Source organism: Hemicordylus capensis, chromosome 1 (assembly GCF_027244095.1).
Source record: "Hemicordylus capensis ecotype Gifberg chromosome 1, rHemCap1.1.pri, whole genome shotgun sequence".
Classification (NCBI taxonomy): Eukaryota; Metazoa; Chordata; class Lepidosauria; order Squamata; family Cordylidae; genus Hemicordylus; species Hemicordylus capensis.
The window spans coordinates 37,377,014-37,396,915 of NC_069657.1; the positions used below are offsets into that span (position 1 = coordinate 37,377,014).

At 41.5% G+C, this 19,902-nt stretch overlaps 1 protein-coding gene across 6 annotated transcripts in view; it reads right to left on the reverse strand.

The window, feature by feature from the left end:
• TTC8 (tetratricopeptide repeat domain 8) overlaps positions 1-19,902 on the reverse strand; it is a 77,492-nt gene that overhangs the window by 17,356 nt on the left and 40,234 nt on the right. For all 6 annotated transcript variants that reach the window (XM_053282851.1, XM_053282856.1, XM_053282854.1 and 3 more), the window contains 3 exons: positions 7,648-7,733; positions 5,420-5,507; positions 1,675-1,785 (listed from right to left, as the gene is read on the reverse strand). In XM_053282851.1, the coding sequence (XP_053138826.1) occupies positions 1,675-1,785; positions 5,420-5,507; positions 7,648-7,733 (285 nt within the window). The remainder of the gene's footprint in view (positions 1-1,674; positions 1,786-5,419; positions 5,508-7,647; positions 7,734-19,902) is intronic.

Genomic DNA, 19,902 nt, shown 5'->3' on the forward strand with positions numbered 1-19,902 from the left:
ATTTAGCGGCACATAATTGTGAAAAGGCCATTGTAAATGCTACCTGAGATATTTTTTCCAAGCCTGTTTATACAAAGTAGCCATATGTTATTTGGTTTCTCTTGCTATTTGTAGACTGCCACAGGGTAAACAGCACTAAATAATTGCATCAATTTCCTGTAGCATGGAAACAAACTCTTTTCTGATTGCCCAATCATGCTCCAAAGTTTTTTAAGGGACAGTTTAAAAGGTTATTTTCCCAAATATAAGAAGCAGGTCTCTAAGCCACCATAGATTTGCTAAAAGTACAAGTTCCTCCTCAATCCTCATGGTGCAAACCTCAGTGGAAAGTTACTTGAAAAGGAGTGTGTGTGTGTGTGTGTGTGTGTATATAATAGCACTATGCAGAATGCTTACAATACACAGGAATTTTTTTTAATCCCCTTCTGAAAAAGCAAGTTATTGAAATGACCTTCTCCTTGTGCTAAAATATTACTAAGAATAGATTTCAATGCCTGCAAAAGTGAAAGGCAGATCAGGCCACTGCAAAATTCTCTTCTGAATATTCATCTTTGGCATATAATATTTATATCTCCGTGATGGCAATACACTGTGAACTCTTTAATGGCATTGAAAAGCTTTAAACTGAAAAACAGATGCTTCACATTACACCTGTCTGCCACACTTTATACGGTGGAATGGTTTTCCTGCCGAGATAACAAGTTCTGACTTTTTGATTACTTCCAGGAAGGCATGCAAGGCTTTTGGCAGGGGAAGGGCTTACAAATATTGGTCAATACAATGGGCAGCATTCTGCCAAGCTACGGGACTCCCTGGAGCTATTGCGCAACTTCAAGGGCGGTCTTGATGGTGTCGTGACGAGGTCACTGCAGAGACTTTAGAAGTGCTTCCAGGTAGCAGCATGGCACCCCTTCTCCTGGAAACAACCGAAAGAACACCACACTGCACTGTTTGTCTCTCAGCAGCAGCCTTGTCACTACACTGTCAGGGCTGCCTTTGAATTTGTACAGCAGCCCCAACAGCATGATGTCCATTATGTTGGCCAGTGTACATTGCAGCCTTGTGATGTATTGGATTTTTAAGCCGGAGGCTCCTTTTTTGGTGGGGTTTTCTTGTCCTGATCTGAACCACAGACATCCCCCACCCCCTGAGTTGTTCAGGGTAACATTTTAATTTTTAAAAAAATGTTTTAGAGGTTCTCTCTTGCATGCCACTGGGAACTTATTGAAAAATAGCCTATAAATAATTTAAATAAATATATTTCTTTTGTTGTTGTTCTGCTGAAATTGAACAATTTGATTTCTCAAGTATTTACGCTGCTTAGTAATTCTTACTGACTTAATGAATTTCCAGATTACTCCCAATACTGATAGTTAGCATCTACCCTCAAAGAGCCCCACTGATTAATCCTGCTGATGGGCTCTTGGAGAGCAACAAATGTTCAAGGAAAATGCAGGATCACACAGTCGACACTTGGTCATGCCTCCCTTCAGTGAATGTGGCCTTGTCACTGAGGTTCTTATAGTTAGGAAATGCCACTCCAGCAGAACAAAGAAGCCTGGGCTTGGTTTGTCTTTTTTCTATAGCATTACTGATTAGCATCAGTAAATGCTCAAAATGAATTACTCAGTGAAAATGCTCAGTGAATTACTGAGGAAAACTTGGTTTTCATACCTCGTAGATCCTGGCAATGCCACAAAGAAGGGAGACTTCTCCAGGAAACCGCTCTAATCCTTGCTTGAAAACATTTAAAGCAGTCAAAGGCTGATCCAAGCGGGAATACACCTGAGCAAATAAATGGCAGGTGAATATAGACCCAAGACCTTTGTAATGGTCACATATTTGAGAATTAACGTGGGCAGCAATGCAAGACTGCACTGAGGAATAATATGCAAAGATGAATATCCGTCACTCAGTTTTTCAAGGATTCTCCACACCTTCCAGGACAGCTATGCTGTAAACCAGAGAACTATAACTCCATTCTCAGGGTGAACTCATGAAATTCATGATTGCCACTAAAGATGCTCCCTTCTTTCTCCACCATACAATGTTTTATACAGCCTACCTTATGTCCTTAGGCATCATTAGAAAGGCTGTTCAAACTCATAATTACTGGATCCAGAATACAAATTTGCCTAAGTCATAATGCTGATAAAATAGCACAGAATGAAACATGAGATTCAGCACACATACAGAGTGTGGATTTTAACTTGAGTATTTTTTTCCAACTCTTGAACAGCAGAGATTTGTGAGCTCCCTATAACTTGCATTGGATTGGGTTGAAAATAAGCAGATCTATTTCTCCCCTCCCCCACAAATCGGGCAATGTCTGCTTATTTCCAAGCCCCACAAACCTGCCCCCCCACAAGCTCAAAAACTGATTTGCAGCCAGAAATAACAGAGGCTTGCAAGACTCCATAATTTCCAGTGGCAAAGGACGGCTCCAGGGTTGAAGAGAGGACCTGCTAGTGGAACACAACTCCCATGCTGACATTTCTGGAGCTGCAGCCCCTTCCCATCTCCCTATTGAAATCAATGGAGTCATCAATGTTGTTCATTTAATTAGAAAGATTTAAAGCAAGACAGATCAGTATTTAGGGACTCAACTCTCCTTTGAGACAGGCATTACTAAGTCACTGAAGGTCATTTTCAGGCCTGCATTCAATTCACACTTCACTAGCATCTTTATTAAACACTTACAAAGATCAGAACAAACATTCCTCTGAGGCACTTTAAGATTCAAGTGGGCAAGCCCAATGATGCTCCCAAGCCTTTTGTTTAACCAAATTCTGGGGCGCTTCCTAATTCAGCCAAACAACATAAGCAGAGGTTTTTACTGCAGGCCCTGCTAGCGATCCCCTTAGCTCATATTTCTTTGCCATCTTCAGCTTATTTATTTATTCATTTGATTTCTATGCCACCCTTCCAAAATGGCTCAGGGCGGTTTACAGAGAGAAATAATAAATAAATAAGATGTATCCGTCTCCAAAAGGCTCACAATCTAAAAAAAAAAAAATAAGACAGACGCCAGCAACAGCTGGCCAGTTACTCTCCCCCTGCTAAATAATGAGAATCACCATGTTGGAAGGTGCCTCTTTGCCAAATTAGCAGGGGTTATAGAAGACAGCTTATAGAAGACATCCGAGACAAAAGAAAAATTCTAGTTGCCTCACTGTTCAATTAAAATGCAGCAGCAAAGAGGGAGAATTTAACATGTGGCTAATATCTGAGGTAAAGGTAAAGTGTGCCGTCAAGTTGATTTTGACTCCTGGCGCCCACAGAGCCCTGTGGTTTTCTTTTGGTAGGTAGGGTTTAGCATTGCCTCCTCCCACGCAGTAAGAGATTATGCCTTTCAGCATCTTCCTATATTGTTGCTGCCTGATATAGTACCAGTCGGGATGCGAACCAGCAACCTTCTGCTTCTTAGTCAAGCATTTCCCTCTGAAGTAGCAGCCTTGTTTTACTTCCAAAATGTAGTTCTGTCTTGGAGAAGCCGCTGTCAGTCTGTGAAGACAATACTGAGCTAGATGGACCAATGGTCCACAGTCAGACTCAGTACATGGAAGCTTCCTATGTTCCTATGTCTTTGGGTTCACTGCCAACCAACTGCCATAGCTTCAGACTGTGCAATATCAAATGAGATTGTGTTAGCTTGCCCACAAACAGTCAAGCTAAACTTCACACAGGTACAAAGACATAATGGCTGAGCCCCACGTGCACTCAGTACCCAATCAATTTATTCAACATGATCATTCTCCTTTGCTTGGTGTTAGCGTACTTCAAGAAGAGCAAAACCCATTGAGATCACTTATACTAGTGAAAAAACAACAACACATGATGAATAATGTAATGCTGATACAGCATATGTAACAACAGACACCCAGCTGTCACTGGTGTTCTCATTACACATCATAGGCAATACTGTGTCACAAAGAGTAGTACAAACTGTACTCAACTCTAAGAGTAAGGAAACAAATTATTACAATTTACAATAGCAAACACTTATAGAAAACTGTAGTATTTTTGCACTGAAAAACATGACAAAAGACAACTGGATCAGCTTAAATGACACCTTCAGCAAGTATTTTGTGTCTAATGGGCTACAAAACAGCTTTAAAGTCTGCTTGGTACAGAGTCATTGAATTAAGAACATTTGAATCAGTGCAATAAACTTGTTAACTACTTTATAGTGCTGCCAGTATCAATAAGCAGAAGTAATGGCTTCCTGGCTAGATGGAATAAATGAAACTGGTTGTGGCAGGATGCTTTTTCAAACGTCTGTTAGGCCTGACCTCATCAAAATGATATTACCAATAAAGGAGGTTGTTTTGAGTAGCTGGACTGCAACAATTTACTTCTCACAACTCTCATGTTTGGATATCAGTGATATGCTATATCTAAAATAGCCTTCAAAATATTCACTGTGAATTTCTGTTCATAATCTCTACAGAAGCTCCTAACGGATTTGTCTCAGCAATGTCTTTATTAAAACCTTAAATCCTGAAGAATTCCTGCATTGTGCCTGTCATGTTTCTTCTCATTTCTTTTACATCTGAACCTATTTCTCCTTTCAACTACTTTCCATAATCACCTCTCTCTGTAAACAGCTTCAGTGACGGATTTACATATAAAGGGAGATTACATGGTAGTCTATCAGCTTTCTTCCCAACCTGATCATCCATTTCCTCCAAGGTAGCTCAGCATGAGATGCTTTGGAAAGGGCTAGTTTACGACCCAAACTCTCCTGAATGAAGATGGTTTCAGAAATACCTATCATGTTAGACAGTACTTTGTCCAGTACTTTCATATTGGACAGTTTAATACTGCAAAATGTATGCATGTTTGTGGAGGAAGAATTGTGCACACAGACACAAAGGTCCCTGAAATTTTAACTGTAGCTACACTCACACTGAACAGGCAAGCCAGTGTTCATTTAAATGTTGTGCCTGTTCAGTAGTGCAAACACCTGCAGGAGAACAAAGACATCTATGCACAATACTCTCCCATGTACATGCAGAATTGGCTGGTTACCAGAGATGGGGGAAGGGGAATACATATAGGTTGGACTCTCCCTTGCACCCCACCCCACTCCAAAATTAGGAGTGGAAATATATTCTAGAGGTTTTCAATCTTGCATCCCCAGATGATGTTGAATGACTACTAGTCTGGTGGCTGTGGGCCACCCCCATCCTCAGAGGCACAATACCTCTCAATAACAGTTGAGAAAAGACAAACAAGGTGATGAAATAATTTGCAGATTGGTCAAAAGGAAAATATAAAGGCTTTGTCCAATCTGCAAGAGGTAAAGTAAAACAACAACTACTCAAAGGTTTCAGATCTGCTGTCTCCTCACTTCCAGACTTCAGTTTCACATTGTTAATCTGAAATTATGAACTGTTAATTGCCAACACCAACTTACTTTTGCCAAATACAATATTGTATCTACCATATCCTGTTGTCTGAGAGCCGATTTAAACTGAGTTTCAGCTTCACGATATAATCCTAACCTGTGGGAAGAAATGATAAACATATATCAGAAGTGAAAAACAATTCTTACATTATTCAAAATATAAAGTGATCCCATATTATTAACATGGAAAATTATTATATTGGGAATTACAGACAGCTTCCAGACTGAGATCTGTGCAAGCAGAACCCTTCCATGCTGGGGGGCAATTTTCACCCCATGTCCCAATAGTAATAACAAATTATATCCACTTAAAGTGGTTTACATAGCAAAATGAGTAAGAAAAAGATGGTTCCTTATGCCCAAAAGTTTACAATCTATAGCACAGTTAACCCACATAGCCTGGAAAATACCCTATGGGATACTAGGTCTTCTTGTCAGTGTCACATGAGAACAGCAGTGAAGTATTTTTCAGGGAGCTTGTAGCATAGCTATTATAATCGATCCCTAAGTAAAAGGGTAATTTATCATTTTAAAAGCCATGCCTCCTTTCATTTACCAAGTCAAAACGTGTATGGAAATTAGTCAGCATTAAGATATGCTAAAAAGGAATTTTATCTTTTTGCTGCTGTACTCTTAATGAAGACCATAAAATTTTTTACTGACCCATTCCTACAGCATAAAGTTTTGCCTACTTTTAGAAAATGCTCCAAATGTAAAAGTATAACAAAAGGTTGTTTAAAAGGTAACGATCATGGTATTAAGGTCAATTTGTATACAGGAGGACCTCGATTTTTGTGGGGGTTCTGTACCATGGTATAACTGCAGATACAGAAACCATGAATATTGAGTCATTGGGGAGTTGGGGGTTAGGATCCCAGCTGGTGGGGGGGATATTGCTAAAATATCAAATTGGGGGGGATGCAGGGGGATGTTTCCTACCACACTTAGCTGCTTTTCCCGAGTTGTGCTGTGCCCTGGAATTCCCACAAATCAGCCAAAAATCACCTGAAAAACGCTGGTTTTCTGTTTTTTAAAAAATGGAGCCATTTTGAGGCTCTGAAACACAAGATGGCAGCTGGAAACGACCTCCACAGTCATTTCTAGCCACTCCCAACCTGTGGATATGTGAGATCGATGTTTTCCCACCCTTTTCTCCCACGTATGCCAAGATCAGGTGTCCATTACCCGGCCACGGATACACGAATCTGCAGATGTTGAATCCATGGATATCGAGGACCTCCTGTATTACTGCAGCAGAACAGGAACTCTAATAGTACTGCTAGTAGCTATGTAACAGGAAACATTTAAGGTCTCTATCTCTTCTGCACTCTTTGTATCTGAAAACCTATCCTGATTTATTCTTACAGAGGGCAGAAAGGATGCAGTATATTAGACATTCAATTCCTCAGCCCAACAATGCCTCTGATTTTCTTCCAACGGCTTAGCAGATTCTGTGGCAACAGTTGTATTTGCATGTATTTAGTCTTTTAAATGTTTCACTTTTCTTCAAAAGTGAAAATGGTGCAACATGTTTAACTCAAGCTCAGTTATTAGTAGTTAAAACCTGAGGGAAAATTGGGGGGGGGGGGAGAGACTCTCTTTACCCGCATATGACACCTACCCATGATTCACAGACATGTGCTATTTGAAATAGATTTCAAACCCCAGTCTGTGGGATCCCAGAGACTTCAATTCCAAAGAAAAAGCTGGTGGCCCAGAGTCAAGCAGGAATTAGTTCCCTCAGATTGTTTAAAAAGCAAAACACATACCTGAATCAGGGCAAGGGTTTCTTGAGATGAAGGATAGTGTTCTTACTGTCCTGTCTAATTTTTATACCACAAAAATGTGTCAAATAAATAATAAATATTTAGCTTGAGCAGGCGAGCAAAGAGCTGGGCGGGCCAGCAGCAGGGAGGAGCCAGGCGGGTGAGGGGGGACAGCTGATAGTGGGTGGCTGACACTGAGCAATAAAGCAGGGGTGTGGCACGGGCAGGGAGAGCAGCAAAGTCCTAGTGCACAGATGCTCTGTGCAGGTCCAGCTAGTTTGTTGTTGTTGTTTTTTAAAGACAAGGACTTATTGTATAGTACAATATCAAAAGTCTCCTTAAATTCAGCCTTAGTTACACACCAGGACATGGTTAGGGAACCTTGGCTCTCCAGCTGTTGAACTACAACTCCCATCATCCTCAGCCACAATAAAACAGGCCCTATCTTTTAGAATGAACAAGATGTTTTACCTGTAATAACACTTTCCAATTTGCACTTTCCACCACCAGTCCTTGAACTGGGCATGTTGTGTGGCATATGCTGCCAGATCTATAGCCTTTAAAAAGAAATCATTTTTTTTAAAGGTCAGCTTCAATTTGAACATTTTTTAAAAGAAAAAAGATAAAATACATTACAAGGTTAGAACAAAGAAAAAGAGTATTACTCAAGAAAAAATATTGGGGCTTATCTTTCTGTTATGACGTACAGGCTAAAAACAGCAAGATATTATAGATTTTAAGGTTCTGGAGAACTGACAAATGGTTTTATAAAGTTGGACTGCTTCTGTATGTAGTTCAGGAACAGCAGTGGGTACAGAATGCAGCAGCCAGGCTGGTCTCCGGGGTTGCCTGAAGAGATCATATTACACCCTGCAGTGGATTACAGCCTTTGTCTCAGAGCAAGTTCACGTGCGGGAAAGAAATGCTGAATCATCCCTACTGAGCTGCTTGGCTAGGCTTCTCCTAAAACTACTCTGTATTATTGGTAGGTTCAAAATGCTGCCACCACCACGCCTTTTGTCTACAGAAACTCTCTGGACTTGGGGTGGGATAACCCAGAAAAAGACCCTCTAATTTGGCTCCTGAACAAGTACAAAAATCTTCCATGTGCAAACCTACACATGGAGAGAAAACAGATAGCTGCTGAACGCTTAAGGACGTGTGTGCACCAGATAAATCTCCCTTCACCCCTCCCCTTTTTCTGATTTAAAAACCAACTCTGAGAGAAAAGAAAATAACTTTTAAAAACCCAGTTTTATTCAATTACTATAGACTGCTTCCGTCTGAGGCTTTCTCAGCTTCTAGATACATTTAAGAATACTTAGTAAGATTACAAAAATAGGTTGTTTTAATGCATGCTTGAATGTTTACAGAGGCTTTTGCAACGCCCTAGGAGTATTGAGCATAGGCTAGTGTTTCTTATTTCAACTGCGTTGTAGGTAAACTATAATAGAACAGTATCCAGAATATGTAGAGCACGCACACACAAAGCAATATAACATCCCTAACACCCAGTCTGACTAAACAAACTGCTCCCCGTGCTAAACTTCCCGAAGCCATAAGCCCTGGTTCCATGCCTTGAACTCACAAAACTCCCAATGAGAATTCAAGCTTCTGCTCTCCTGTCTTTCAAGGATCTGCAGAGTTATTCTCCTGTAGCCAACCCTCCATGGCCACATGTCCTCCTGTGCACCTCCAGCCTAGCTTCTTCCTTTCTTGTTCCCAGAATTCCCAGCAATAGCACTCTAGGTCCCATCCCCTTGGTAGACTGATTGGGTGATCTCTGTAGATCACCAGCCTGCCAGTCAAGACAAGGGTTCACTTCTGGTTAACTCTTTAGAGAAAGGGGATCCTGGTCACTACACACTCATTTTAAAAGAACTACACTGGCCGCCAATTTGTATTTTACCCATAAACTAATTGGCAGCCAGTGTAGTTCTGGTTATTGGACTATAAAATATATATATATATATTGGTTACTGGTTACTATATATATATATATATATATATATATATATATATAGAGAGAGAGAGAGAGAGAGAGAGAGAGAGAGAGAGAGAGAGAGAGAGAGAGAGAGAGAGAGAGAGAGGTTATAAAGTGCTGGTTATTACCTATAAACCCCTAAACAGCTTGAGTCTGAGGTATTTAAGAGAATGCCTTCTTCATCAACCCCACCGCCTGTTAAGATCATTTGGGGAGGTCCGGTTATGGTTGCCAGTGGCTCAGTTGATGGTGACTCAAGACCGGACCTTTTCTAGAGTTACCCCGAGACTCTGGAATGTGCTTCTTAATGAGATTAGAGTTTCCCCTTCTCTGAATGTTTTTAAGAAGGACCTAAAAATATACCTGTTTAGTGAGGCTTTTTAGTTTATATTTTTAAAGCATTGGTTTTAGAGTTTTTATTGTATTTTAAACTATTTTAATTACGTTAATATTTTAATGGTTTTATATTGTGAACTGCCCAGGTACCTTTTTGTATGGGGCGGTATATAAATGTACTAAATACATAATAAATAATAAATAAATCAAATCTTAAGAAACATGCAAGGTGGGGGGGGGGGAAGAGTGATTTAACAGGACTCTTCTCCTTCACAAATTTTAACCGCTGTTAAATCAGACCATGCTCAGCTTTGTAGATTAACAAAACAAAAAGTACAAGCCACAGACAACAAAGTACAGAGCCTGCCTTTGCTAGAGGGTGGCAACAACACCCTCAAACCACTAACACTCTATTCTCAACCTCAGAACCTAAAAACAAAAGGAAAAAACAGATTAAGGGTTGGATGGATGGCAGTCACCAGAATTAGGCCACAGTCAGATTGGTTTAGTTTTGCCTGCAAAAGGGGCGGGGGGAATGGGGAAGAACAATTCTGTGTGCAACAAGTATGTTGGGTCACACTTAGGCAGCGATCTTGTTTTTCAGGTGGGGTCACTTTGGCAACAAGTCTTCAATGTGAAGGCAGTGTGCAAGAGAACTCTCCAGTACTGTGCTTCTCCCAGTAGCAGGGGTGGAGGTTTAATATAAACCAAGTGCTGTCTATTCCCAGTATGATTCTGGTCGGCAAGCATGGAACTCTGGGAAGTGTAGTCCAAAGAGCCCTATGAGGAAAGCAGTGGAAAGGACTAAACTTTCTAGCGCTCCATTGTGCACCTTCCAGGATGGTGGTAGGGCTTGAAAGGGCTCCATTTCTCTTAAAGAAGCTCCAATGCTGCTGAGCAAAGCACAGCACTGCACCATGCGAATGGCTGCCTCTGCAAGGGGCTGTGCAGATTATTTGGCTTCTGCCAAAACTTTGCAAAGGCCTAACAAACAATTAGTCAGGGAACTGCACTCAAGATAAATGGGAGCTGCTCCTGCCTCCCTAATTTTGCAATAATAATAATTTATTATTTCTTGTTTACACAGTCAGACCGGTGTTATTGACTGGTTTGTTTATCCAGACATCGAGTCCTTCCCAAGGACCTGGGATGGCTGAATTTTATCATCAATACTGTTGGTTATTATATTATTATTATTATTATTTTCCTAACTCTCCTGAAGTATTCATTTCTAATTTTTTATTTTAACTTCTCCAGGCTGATAATATCGCACACACTGAAGTTAAAAGAAAAATTGGAAGTGAATATATCAGGAGAGTTAGAAAAATCCTAAAGTCCAAACTCAATGGCGGCAACACCATACAAGCCATAAACACCTGGGCTATACCTGTTATCAGATACACTGCAGGCATAATAGACTGGACCCAGGCAGAGCTAGAGATGCTAGATCGTAAGACCAGGAAAATCATGACCATCAATCATGCTCTGCACCCCCGCAGTGATGTCGATAGGCTATACCTCCCTCGCAGTTCAGGTGGAAGAGGAATGCTGCAAGTCCATCCAACAGTAGAGGAGGAGAAAAGAGGCCTTGAAGAATATATCATGGACAGTGAAGAAGATGCACTTAAAATGGTCAAGAACGAGAAACTATTCAACACCAATGAAACAAAACAGGCCTACAAGAAAGAACAAGTCAAGAAGCAAGCAGAAAAATGGAAAAATAAGCCCTTGCATGGTCAATATTTGCACAATATAAGTGGAAAATCAGACATCACCAAGACCTGGCAATGGCTTAAGAATGGCAACTTGAATTAAGAAACTGAGGGTTTAATACTGGCTGCACAAGAACAGGCACTAAGAACAAATGCAATAAGAGCAAAAGTAGAAAAGTCAACAACAAACAGCAAGTGCCGCCTTTGTAAAGAAGCAGATAAAACAGTGGATGACCTAATCAGCTGTTGTTAAAAGATCGCATAGACTGACTACAAAGAAAGCCATGACAAGGAAGCAGGGATGATACACTGGAACATCTGCAAAAAATACAAGCTACCTGTAGCCAAAAATTGGTGGGACCATAAAATTGAAAAAGTGGTAGAAAATGAAGATGTAAAAATATTATGGGACTTCCGACTACAAACAGACTAACATCTGCCACACAATACACCAGATATAACTGTAGTCGAGAAGAAAGAAAAACAAGTCAAAATAATCGACATAGCAATACCAGGGCATAGCAGAATAGAAGAAAAAGAAATAGAAAAAAATCACCAAATACAAAGATCTACAAATTGAAATCCAAAGGCTGTGGCAGAAAAAGACCAAAATAATCCCAGTGGTAATTGGCACCCTAGGTGCAATTCCAAAACAACTTGAAGAGCACCTCAACACCATAGGGGCCACAGAAATCACCACCAGCCAATTACAAAAAGCAACTTTACTGGGAACAGCCTATATTCTGCGACGTTATCTATAATAACAGCAACAACATTGATAATAAAATTCAGCCATCCCAGGTTCTTGGGAAGGACTCTATGTCTGGATAAAACAAACCAGTCAGTAACACTTGTCTGACTGTGTAAACAAGAAAGAATAATAATCATCATAGTGGCCCACATTCTCCACAGTGTTACGAGGGTGGAGTAAGAGCTTTGCCTTTGCAGGGAGCCAGGAGTCCAGCTGTGCAGAAGGCTTGCCACACAACCCAGTCCATTGCACAGGTAGGGGGATGAAGAAGCTATTTTTGCTTCTCTCCCCTCCCTGAAAACACACTTTTCACTTCCACAAGTAAGTCCCTGAGGATTGCACAGCCTTCAGGAATATAACTGTGGAAAGAAAAAGGGCTTTTGTAGTGGGGGATTGGGGAAAGCAAACATTGCTTTATCACCCCACGTTTTGTGTGCTAGGCTCTGCGTGCTGGAGTCTCATCCCCTCCACACACTGGGTTGCATGCAGCTGAAGCAGTATATAAACATTTGCTGCTGCTGTGGCAGCAAGTTTCCTGGCTCTCTGTGAAAGTGGAGCTCTTGCTCCTCCCTCCTAAAGTTGCAGAGAATGTCAACTAGACAATCACTAGGTGAGGAATGCCCTACAAGAAAGCCTTTTACTAGAGGTTTTTATGAAAGGGTGTTCTGCTCTAATCTCTTCCATCATCATTAGCTTCTGATGTTTCTAGAATAAGGAGGAACTGAGTTCTAATTCAGAACAAGAAATAAGGAGCCATTTTAAATTTTGCTCTCTGCAACATTATTTTGTTCCTCTGCCATAATAATAGGAATAATAGTCTTCCTCAATGAACACCAATTGTAGGCAGAAGCATTAAGATCACCATAAAACCTCCATCTATTATTAGTAGGGATAGAGTACTTTGATGTTATATGGGTTTCAACTGCATACGGCATTAAAATATCACATTGCACAACATGGATCCAAAAGGAACCGGACAGTAATAAATACATTTCTATGCATACTTTGACTGTTAATACTATTTTCGTTTTCACAGTTTGAATAGGAGTCAACATTTTAAATGGTTCGTATCAGGTGCAATTTTAAAAACATTTTTTACAAAGTAATAGAAGCAGAATGTAAGAATAAACAATCCTTTCATTTGTCCATAGAGAGAACTTTCCAAGATAGCAAATGAAGTGCATTTGCCTCTCTGCTAGCAGTAAAATCTCTTGAGATCCAGCCCTCGAAATTCCTACTGTTTTCATTAAACATTCAAGCCTCATTAACTGTTAGTAATTGAACAGACCTTCCCTAAAGCAATTGATACATCAGTAACAACTGGCAGCATCCTTTCAGTTCTGAATTCCACAATTTGCCACCATCTTTAAAACAACTGTTTTGTAAGAAAATGAGATTAATTCCTGCAGTAATGCATCCGGTACTGTATCATTCGACAGTAGAATACTGACCCTTTGTATCTTTTTGCTTTTATTAAAGGAAATAATCAAAACCTTAAGAACAGTGTGATAACTGATTACAATCTTCAGAAAATATATGCACACTCAAAATGAAAGCTTCTCCACAACATTTGAAAGGGAAGTTATCAACATACAGTGAGGGAAATAAGTATTTGATCCCCTGCTGATTTTGTCCGTTTGCCCAATGACACAGAAATGACCAGGCTATAATTGGAATGGTAGGTTTATTGTAGCTGTGAGAGACAGAACAACAACAAACAAACCCTCAAAAGCCCAGTGCCCAAAAGTCAGCGATGGATTTGCATTGTAGTGAGGGAAATAAGTATTCGATCCCTTCACAAAAGATGTCTTGGTACTTGGTGGCAAAACCCTTGCTGGCAATCACAGAGGTCAGACGTTTCTTGTAGTTGGCCACCAGGTTTGCACACAACCCAGGAGAGATGATGTCCCACTCCTCTTTGCAGATCCTCTCCAAGTCAGAAAGGTTTCGAGGCTGATGTTTGGCAACCCGAACCTTCAGCTCCCTCCACAGATTTTCTATGGGATTAAGGTCTGGAGACTGGCTGGGCCACTCCAGGACCTTCATGTGCTTCTTCTTGAGCCACTCCTTTGTTGCCTTGGCTGTGTGTTTTGGGTCATTGTCATGCTGGAATACCCATCCACGACCCATTCTCAATGCCCTGGCTGAGGGAAGGAGGTGCTCACCCAAGATCTGACGGTACATGGTCCCGTCCATTGTCCCTTCGATGCGGTGAAGGTGTCCTGTCCCCTTAGCAGAAAAACACCCCCAAAGCATGTGTCCACCTCCATGTTTGACGGTGGGGATGGTGTTCTTGGGCTCATAGGCAGCATTCCTCCTCCTCCACACACGGCGAGTTGAGTTGATGCCAAAGAGCTCGATTTTGGTCTCATCTGACCACAACACTTTCGCCCAGTTCTCTGGATCATTCAGATGTGCATTGGCAAACTGCAGATGGGCCTGTACATGTGCTGCCTTGAGCAGGGGGACCTTGCGGGCACTGCAAGATTTCAGTCCTTCACAGCGTAGTGTGTTACCAATTGTTTTCTTGGTGACTATGGTTCCAGCTGCCCTGAGATCATTGACAAGTTCCCCCCGTGTAGTTCTGGGCTGCTTTGTCACCGTTCTCATGATCATTGCAACTCCACGAGGTGAGATCTTGCATGGAGCCCCAGACCGAGGGAGATTGACAGTTATTTTGTGTTTCTTCCATTTGCGAGTTATCGTGCCAACTGTAGTCACCTTCTCACCAAGCTGCTTGGCGATAGTCTTGTAGCCCAGTCCAGCCTTGTGCAGGTCTACAACCTTGTCCCTGACATCCTTCGACAGCTCTTTGGTCTTGGGCATGGTGGTGAGTTTGGAAGCTGAGTGATTGCTTGCTTCTATGGACAGGTGTCTTTTATACAGGTACTGTAACAAGCTGGGATTAGGAGCACTCCCTTACAGAGGGTGTTCCTCAGCTCGTTACCTGCATATAGTGAAAAGACACCTGGGAGCCTGAAATCTTGCTGGTTGATAGGGGATTGAATACTTATTTCACTCACTACAATGCAAATCCATCGCTGACTTTTGGGCACTGGGCTTTTGAGGGTTTGGTTGTTGTTATTCTGTCTCTCACAGCTACAATAAACCTACCATTCCAATTATAGCCTGGTCATTTCTGTGTCAGAGGGCAAACGGACAAAATCAGCAGGGGATCAAATACTTATTTCCCTCACTGTACAGTACACATGTCCAAGAGCTAGTTCACGACAATCTGTCCAGACAGCTTCAGCTATCATGCCATAAGGGACTTGAGCGCCCATGTCTTTCTCCTGGTGCACCATGAAGGAGCAGTTCAGAAGAGATCCCCTCCACACACACATAAAATTATGAGAACAGAATGGTGCACCAGGTGGGGGAGCAGAACACTTGTTCCTTATCACATGGCTGGGCCAATCAAATATATTCTCTACCACTCTTGGAGCCTATGGAAATCTGCTGCTGAGAGTTTCCTAATCCTCAGAGAAAGGGAAATAGCTATCACTGAATGAGGAGTGGCGGGTGTGTGTGTGTGTGTCCCTGGATCCCTGAGGGAGGGGGACCTACTGGCTCGGTGACAGCCTGATCTTAACTCTTCCCCTTGCACTTTTCTGAAGAAAAAGGGGGCGGGCTGTAGCGCATTAAAGCCTTTGTCTCAGAGCAAGCTCACGTGAGGGAAAGAAATGCTGAATCATCCCTGCTCAGCTTCCTGCATAGGCTTCTCCTAAAACTCTTCTGTATTTTGGTAGGTTCAAAAATGGCTGCCACCCCCACACCCCCACTCCACCCCTCTTTATTACAAAGCTTGAACTTCCCTGGGCTTGGGTTGGAATTCCCAGGGAAAACTCTTTATTTTGCTATTGGAAAAGTACAGAAATCGTCCACATGCAAGCCTACATATGGTGTAAAAACTGATGGCTGCTGAGCTCCTGAGGACGTGTTTGCACCAGAGTAAACTCCCTTTACTCCCTAGAATCTATCTATGTGGTCGCTAAGAGATGACACCAACTTGACGGCACTTAATCAATCAATCAAACTCCCTTTTAGCCCCCACTCTTTCTTGAGTTAAAAAACAATTCGGAGAGGTTTGTAAAAGAAAAGAACAAAAATAAAAACAGCTTTATTCAAGTACCACAGACTGCTTCCATCTGAGGCTTTCTCAGCTTTTAGTTACAGATAAAAACATTCAGTAGGTTACAAGAATACTTCAAAAGCACCCAGAATGATGTTGGGGCGGCACACTTTAAAAATCTTGGTTACCCAGTTGCAAACAACAGGTATGTAGGAAAATGCAACAGCATGCTTGAATGCACACAGACCTTTTCTACGCCCTAGGTGTGTGGAGCATAGGCTAGTGTTTCTTGTTTCAATTACATTGCAGGTAAACTATAATAGGCCAATATCAGGAATATGCAACACACACAAACAAAAGGAATATAACTTCTAACGTAAAGTCTGACTAAACAAAAATTTCCCTAGACTATACTTCCCAAAGCCAAAGCCCAGGCTTCCTTTTCTTGAACTCACCAAAACCTGGTTGAGAATTCAAGCCTCTTGGCTTTCCAGGACTTGCAGAGTCATTTTCCTGCAGCCATCCTTCCTGACCACATGTCCTTCTCTTCTCTAACAAAGAACTGCCTTCTTCCTCCCAACAGCTCTCTAGGTCCTACCCACCTGGTATGCTGATTGGCTGAGCCCTGGAGTTCACCAGTGTCAAGTCAAGAGAGGGTCCACTTCTGGTTAACTCTTTAGGGGAGGGGTGGCTGATCACAACAGGGACAATCTTAATTTTTTTGTCCCAGGACCCACTCCAGCCTTGCTATACACCTGGTCAGGGACATGTTTGGGGAGGGGGCACAAAGGGGTGCAGGAAGAAGGAGGAAATTTGTGAAAATCTCCCCTCCCTCCTTGTACATAGAGAACTATTTCTGTTTACCACAGTACTTAGTTGGGATCCAACCCAATATAGGCAAACCTCGCTATCCGTGCATCCGACATCTGCGGTTCTACGTATCCACGATCAGGTAATTGACACCCAACCTTGGCATATGAGGGAAGAGTTACATTCCTCATATCCATGATTTCAAGGTGGCTGGAAATGACTTCTGATCACCATTTTGAGGACAGGGGGCCATTTTGTGGCTTATTGTGCTCCCCCCTCTATATATATATATATGCAATTTTTCACCACAAAAAGCATGTTTGTGTGTGTGTATACACACACACACACACACACATACATATACACACACAATTTTTCACCCCAAAAATGCTGGAATTGGGCCTTTGGGGGGCATTACTGGACATCTGGAGACCCACAGAGCATGGCACAGGACTTTGTTTATGTTATTTATTGGGATTTTAGTCATTTTGCAGCCTTCGCTGCCTCCAGGTACCTACCCCCCACCCCGAGTCACTTTGACAGGAAGACTCGTTATCCATGGTTCTGTTATCTGCAGTTGTAGCAGAGAACAGGACCCCTGTGGATGATGGGGTTCACCTGTATGTCTGCATAGACCTCTGAATTTCATATTGATGGCATTTCAAAAGGACAAATTAACAGTCATGAAGTAAAGAAACAAAATGAACAATATGAGAAGTTGATTTAAAAAATATAAATGAAAGCTGAAGATAAAGTAATAATAGCAATAGCAATAGCACTTACATTTATATACCGCTCTATAGCCGGAGCTCTCTAAGCGGTTTACAATGATTTAGCATATTGCCCCCAACATTCTGGGTACTCATTTTACCGACCTCGGAAGGATGGAAGGCTGAGTCAACCCTGAGCCCCTGGTCAGGATCGAACTTGTAACCTTCTGGTTACAGGGCGGCAGTTTTACCACTGCGCCACCAGGGGCTATAAGAGGAAGAATGGCAATAAGAGGAAGAATGGCAGATGGAAGCTGGGAAGTAAAGAAAATAGAATATATATACACAAATCACTGCAAATCATATATACAAATCACTAGGATATATATACAAATCACTACTTATGATAGTCCTACAAAGTGAATAGCAAAGCCATATTCGTAACAGTTATTTAAAAGCATCTATAGTCAGCTGCTGCTATCGAGAGTACAAAATGTGTTCCATATAATTCAACCTTTGCCATTAGAGGGCTAAATCCCCAGGTGGTAAATCATGTGTATATTCTAACCTAATTCGGCTTCTGAAATTTCCACTTGCTTAAAAGTGTCAATTGCTGTAGAAACCATTTAGATCTTGCACACCCTGCTGTGCCAATATGACATTCAAAGGTCTGCAGTTGTCATTGGCTTAATTTCTGATACCACTAAAGCTCAATTATCACAAAATGTGCCTGTGCAACCAACTGATTAACAACTTAAGGCAGGCAATTTAGACTCCGTTAAAACCCACATACATTATTTCGTTTGAAGCAATTGCAATAAATGCCAACAGAAACACAGGTGCACTTGAAAATATTTCCAAACACAGGCTGATTCAAGGATTGTGTGGGTATGTTTAATTCTCACCAAGAGGTGTACATAGGGTGTGTGTGTGTGTGTGTGTGTGTGTACTGGCAGCATTTAATTCACATAATCATGAAAGAAACAGGACTTGAAATGTTTGATCTGAAGTCAACGGGAGTGAATCATGTATACTTCTGACTAAACTGGTGGTTTTTTTAATGATGACTGAATATGTTAATTATTTTTATGGTTTTGTAGCCATGAATTTAGGATAGTTCTGTATGTTATGGTATATCATGTATTTTCTGCTCGTCTATGAATGTAACAGATGATACAAACATATTGATTGATTGACTGTATACTTCTGCTATCCTAACCTATTCAGATACAGGCAAATTACATTGAAGTCAACTGTATTTAAAGATCAGTCATACACATGCATTAAAATCATGTGTACATGATTGGGGAGGGTCTACAGAACACATGCTTTGTATTCAGAAGGTCCTAGGTTCAATTCCTGACATCTCCAGGTAAAGCTGGTAAAAGCTCTGACTTGAAAACCTAGATAACTGCTGTCAGTCAATCAATCAACGTCGTCAATACTGAACTGGATGGACCAATGGTTGGACTCAGTATAAGGCAGCTTCACAAATTTCTTAGGTACTTTCCCCTCCAGCAGTTCCCTACAGCTAGGCCATTACTCAATTAAAGTAAAAAAACCCCTTTGGTTTACAGCAGGGATTCTCAGCGTGTGGGTCCCCAGATGTAATTGGACTTCAACTCCCATAATTCCCAACCAAAGGCCACTGGGGCTGAGGATTATGGGAGTTGAAGTCCAATAACATCTGGGGACCCACACGTTGAGAAACCCTGGTTTACAGGGACAGTTATGGGTGTAGCCGCTCCAACTGAGCACCAAAAAGCGAGGAAATTCTATGGCCCATGATGTTCAACGCCATGGGGACATGAGACTTGATGTCCAATCTGAGATGCTGGACTGGCCAACAAAATCATAACCATGGAAACACAATTTGGCTAAGTCCTCCAGGCTCCAATCTACTATCTATGTAGGATGGTGGTAACAGCGAAAGCTGGGGATTTGTATTACAGCAATGTTTAAGAAGAATTTGGTAACGTGCCTCTGAGCATATGGTGAGTGCTATTACTTCAGCAGGCAACAACTATAAGCAGCATAATTAGTAAAAGAGAACATGTTAGTCAGAATCTTATCATAATTGGCACAGGGAATGTTTACCACTGGAATGTATACAAACAATTTATAATACTATTCACTACTAGCTTTAAGTACCCAGCGTTGCTTGGGCTTATAGTGTGAGTTTCTCTTTGTTATTGCAGCCATAACCGTTTTGTGGATATACTCATTATATATCTGTCTGTCTGTGCGAGGCTGTGGCTGGGGTTCCCGGGTACCGTATGTTACTCGTAGGGTCTTAGGAAGTCACTTTGAAAAGTGTGGTCCTGATAGCTCAAAGGGTGTGGGAATGTATA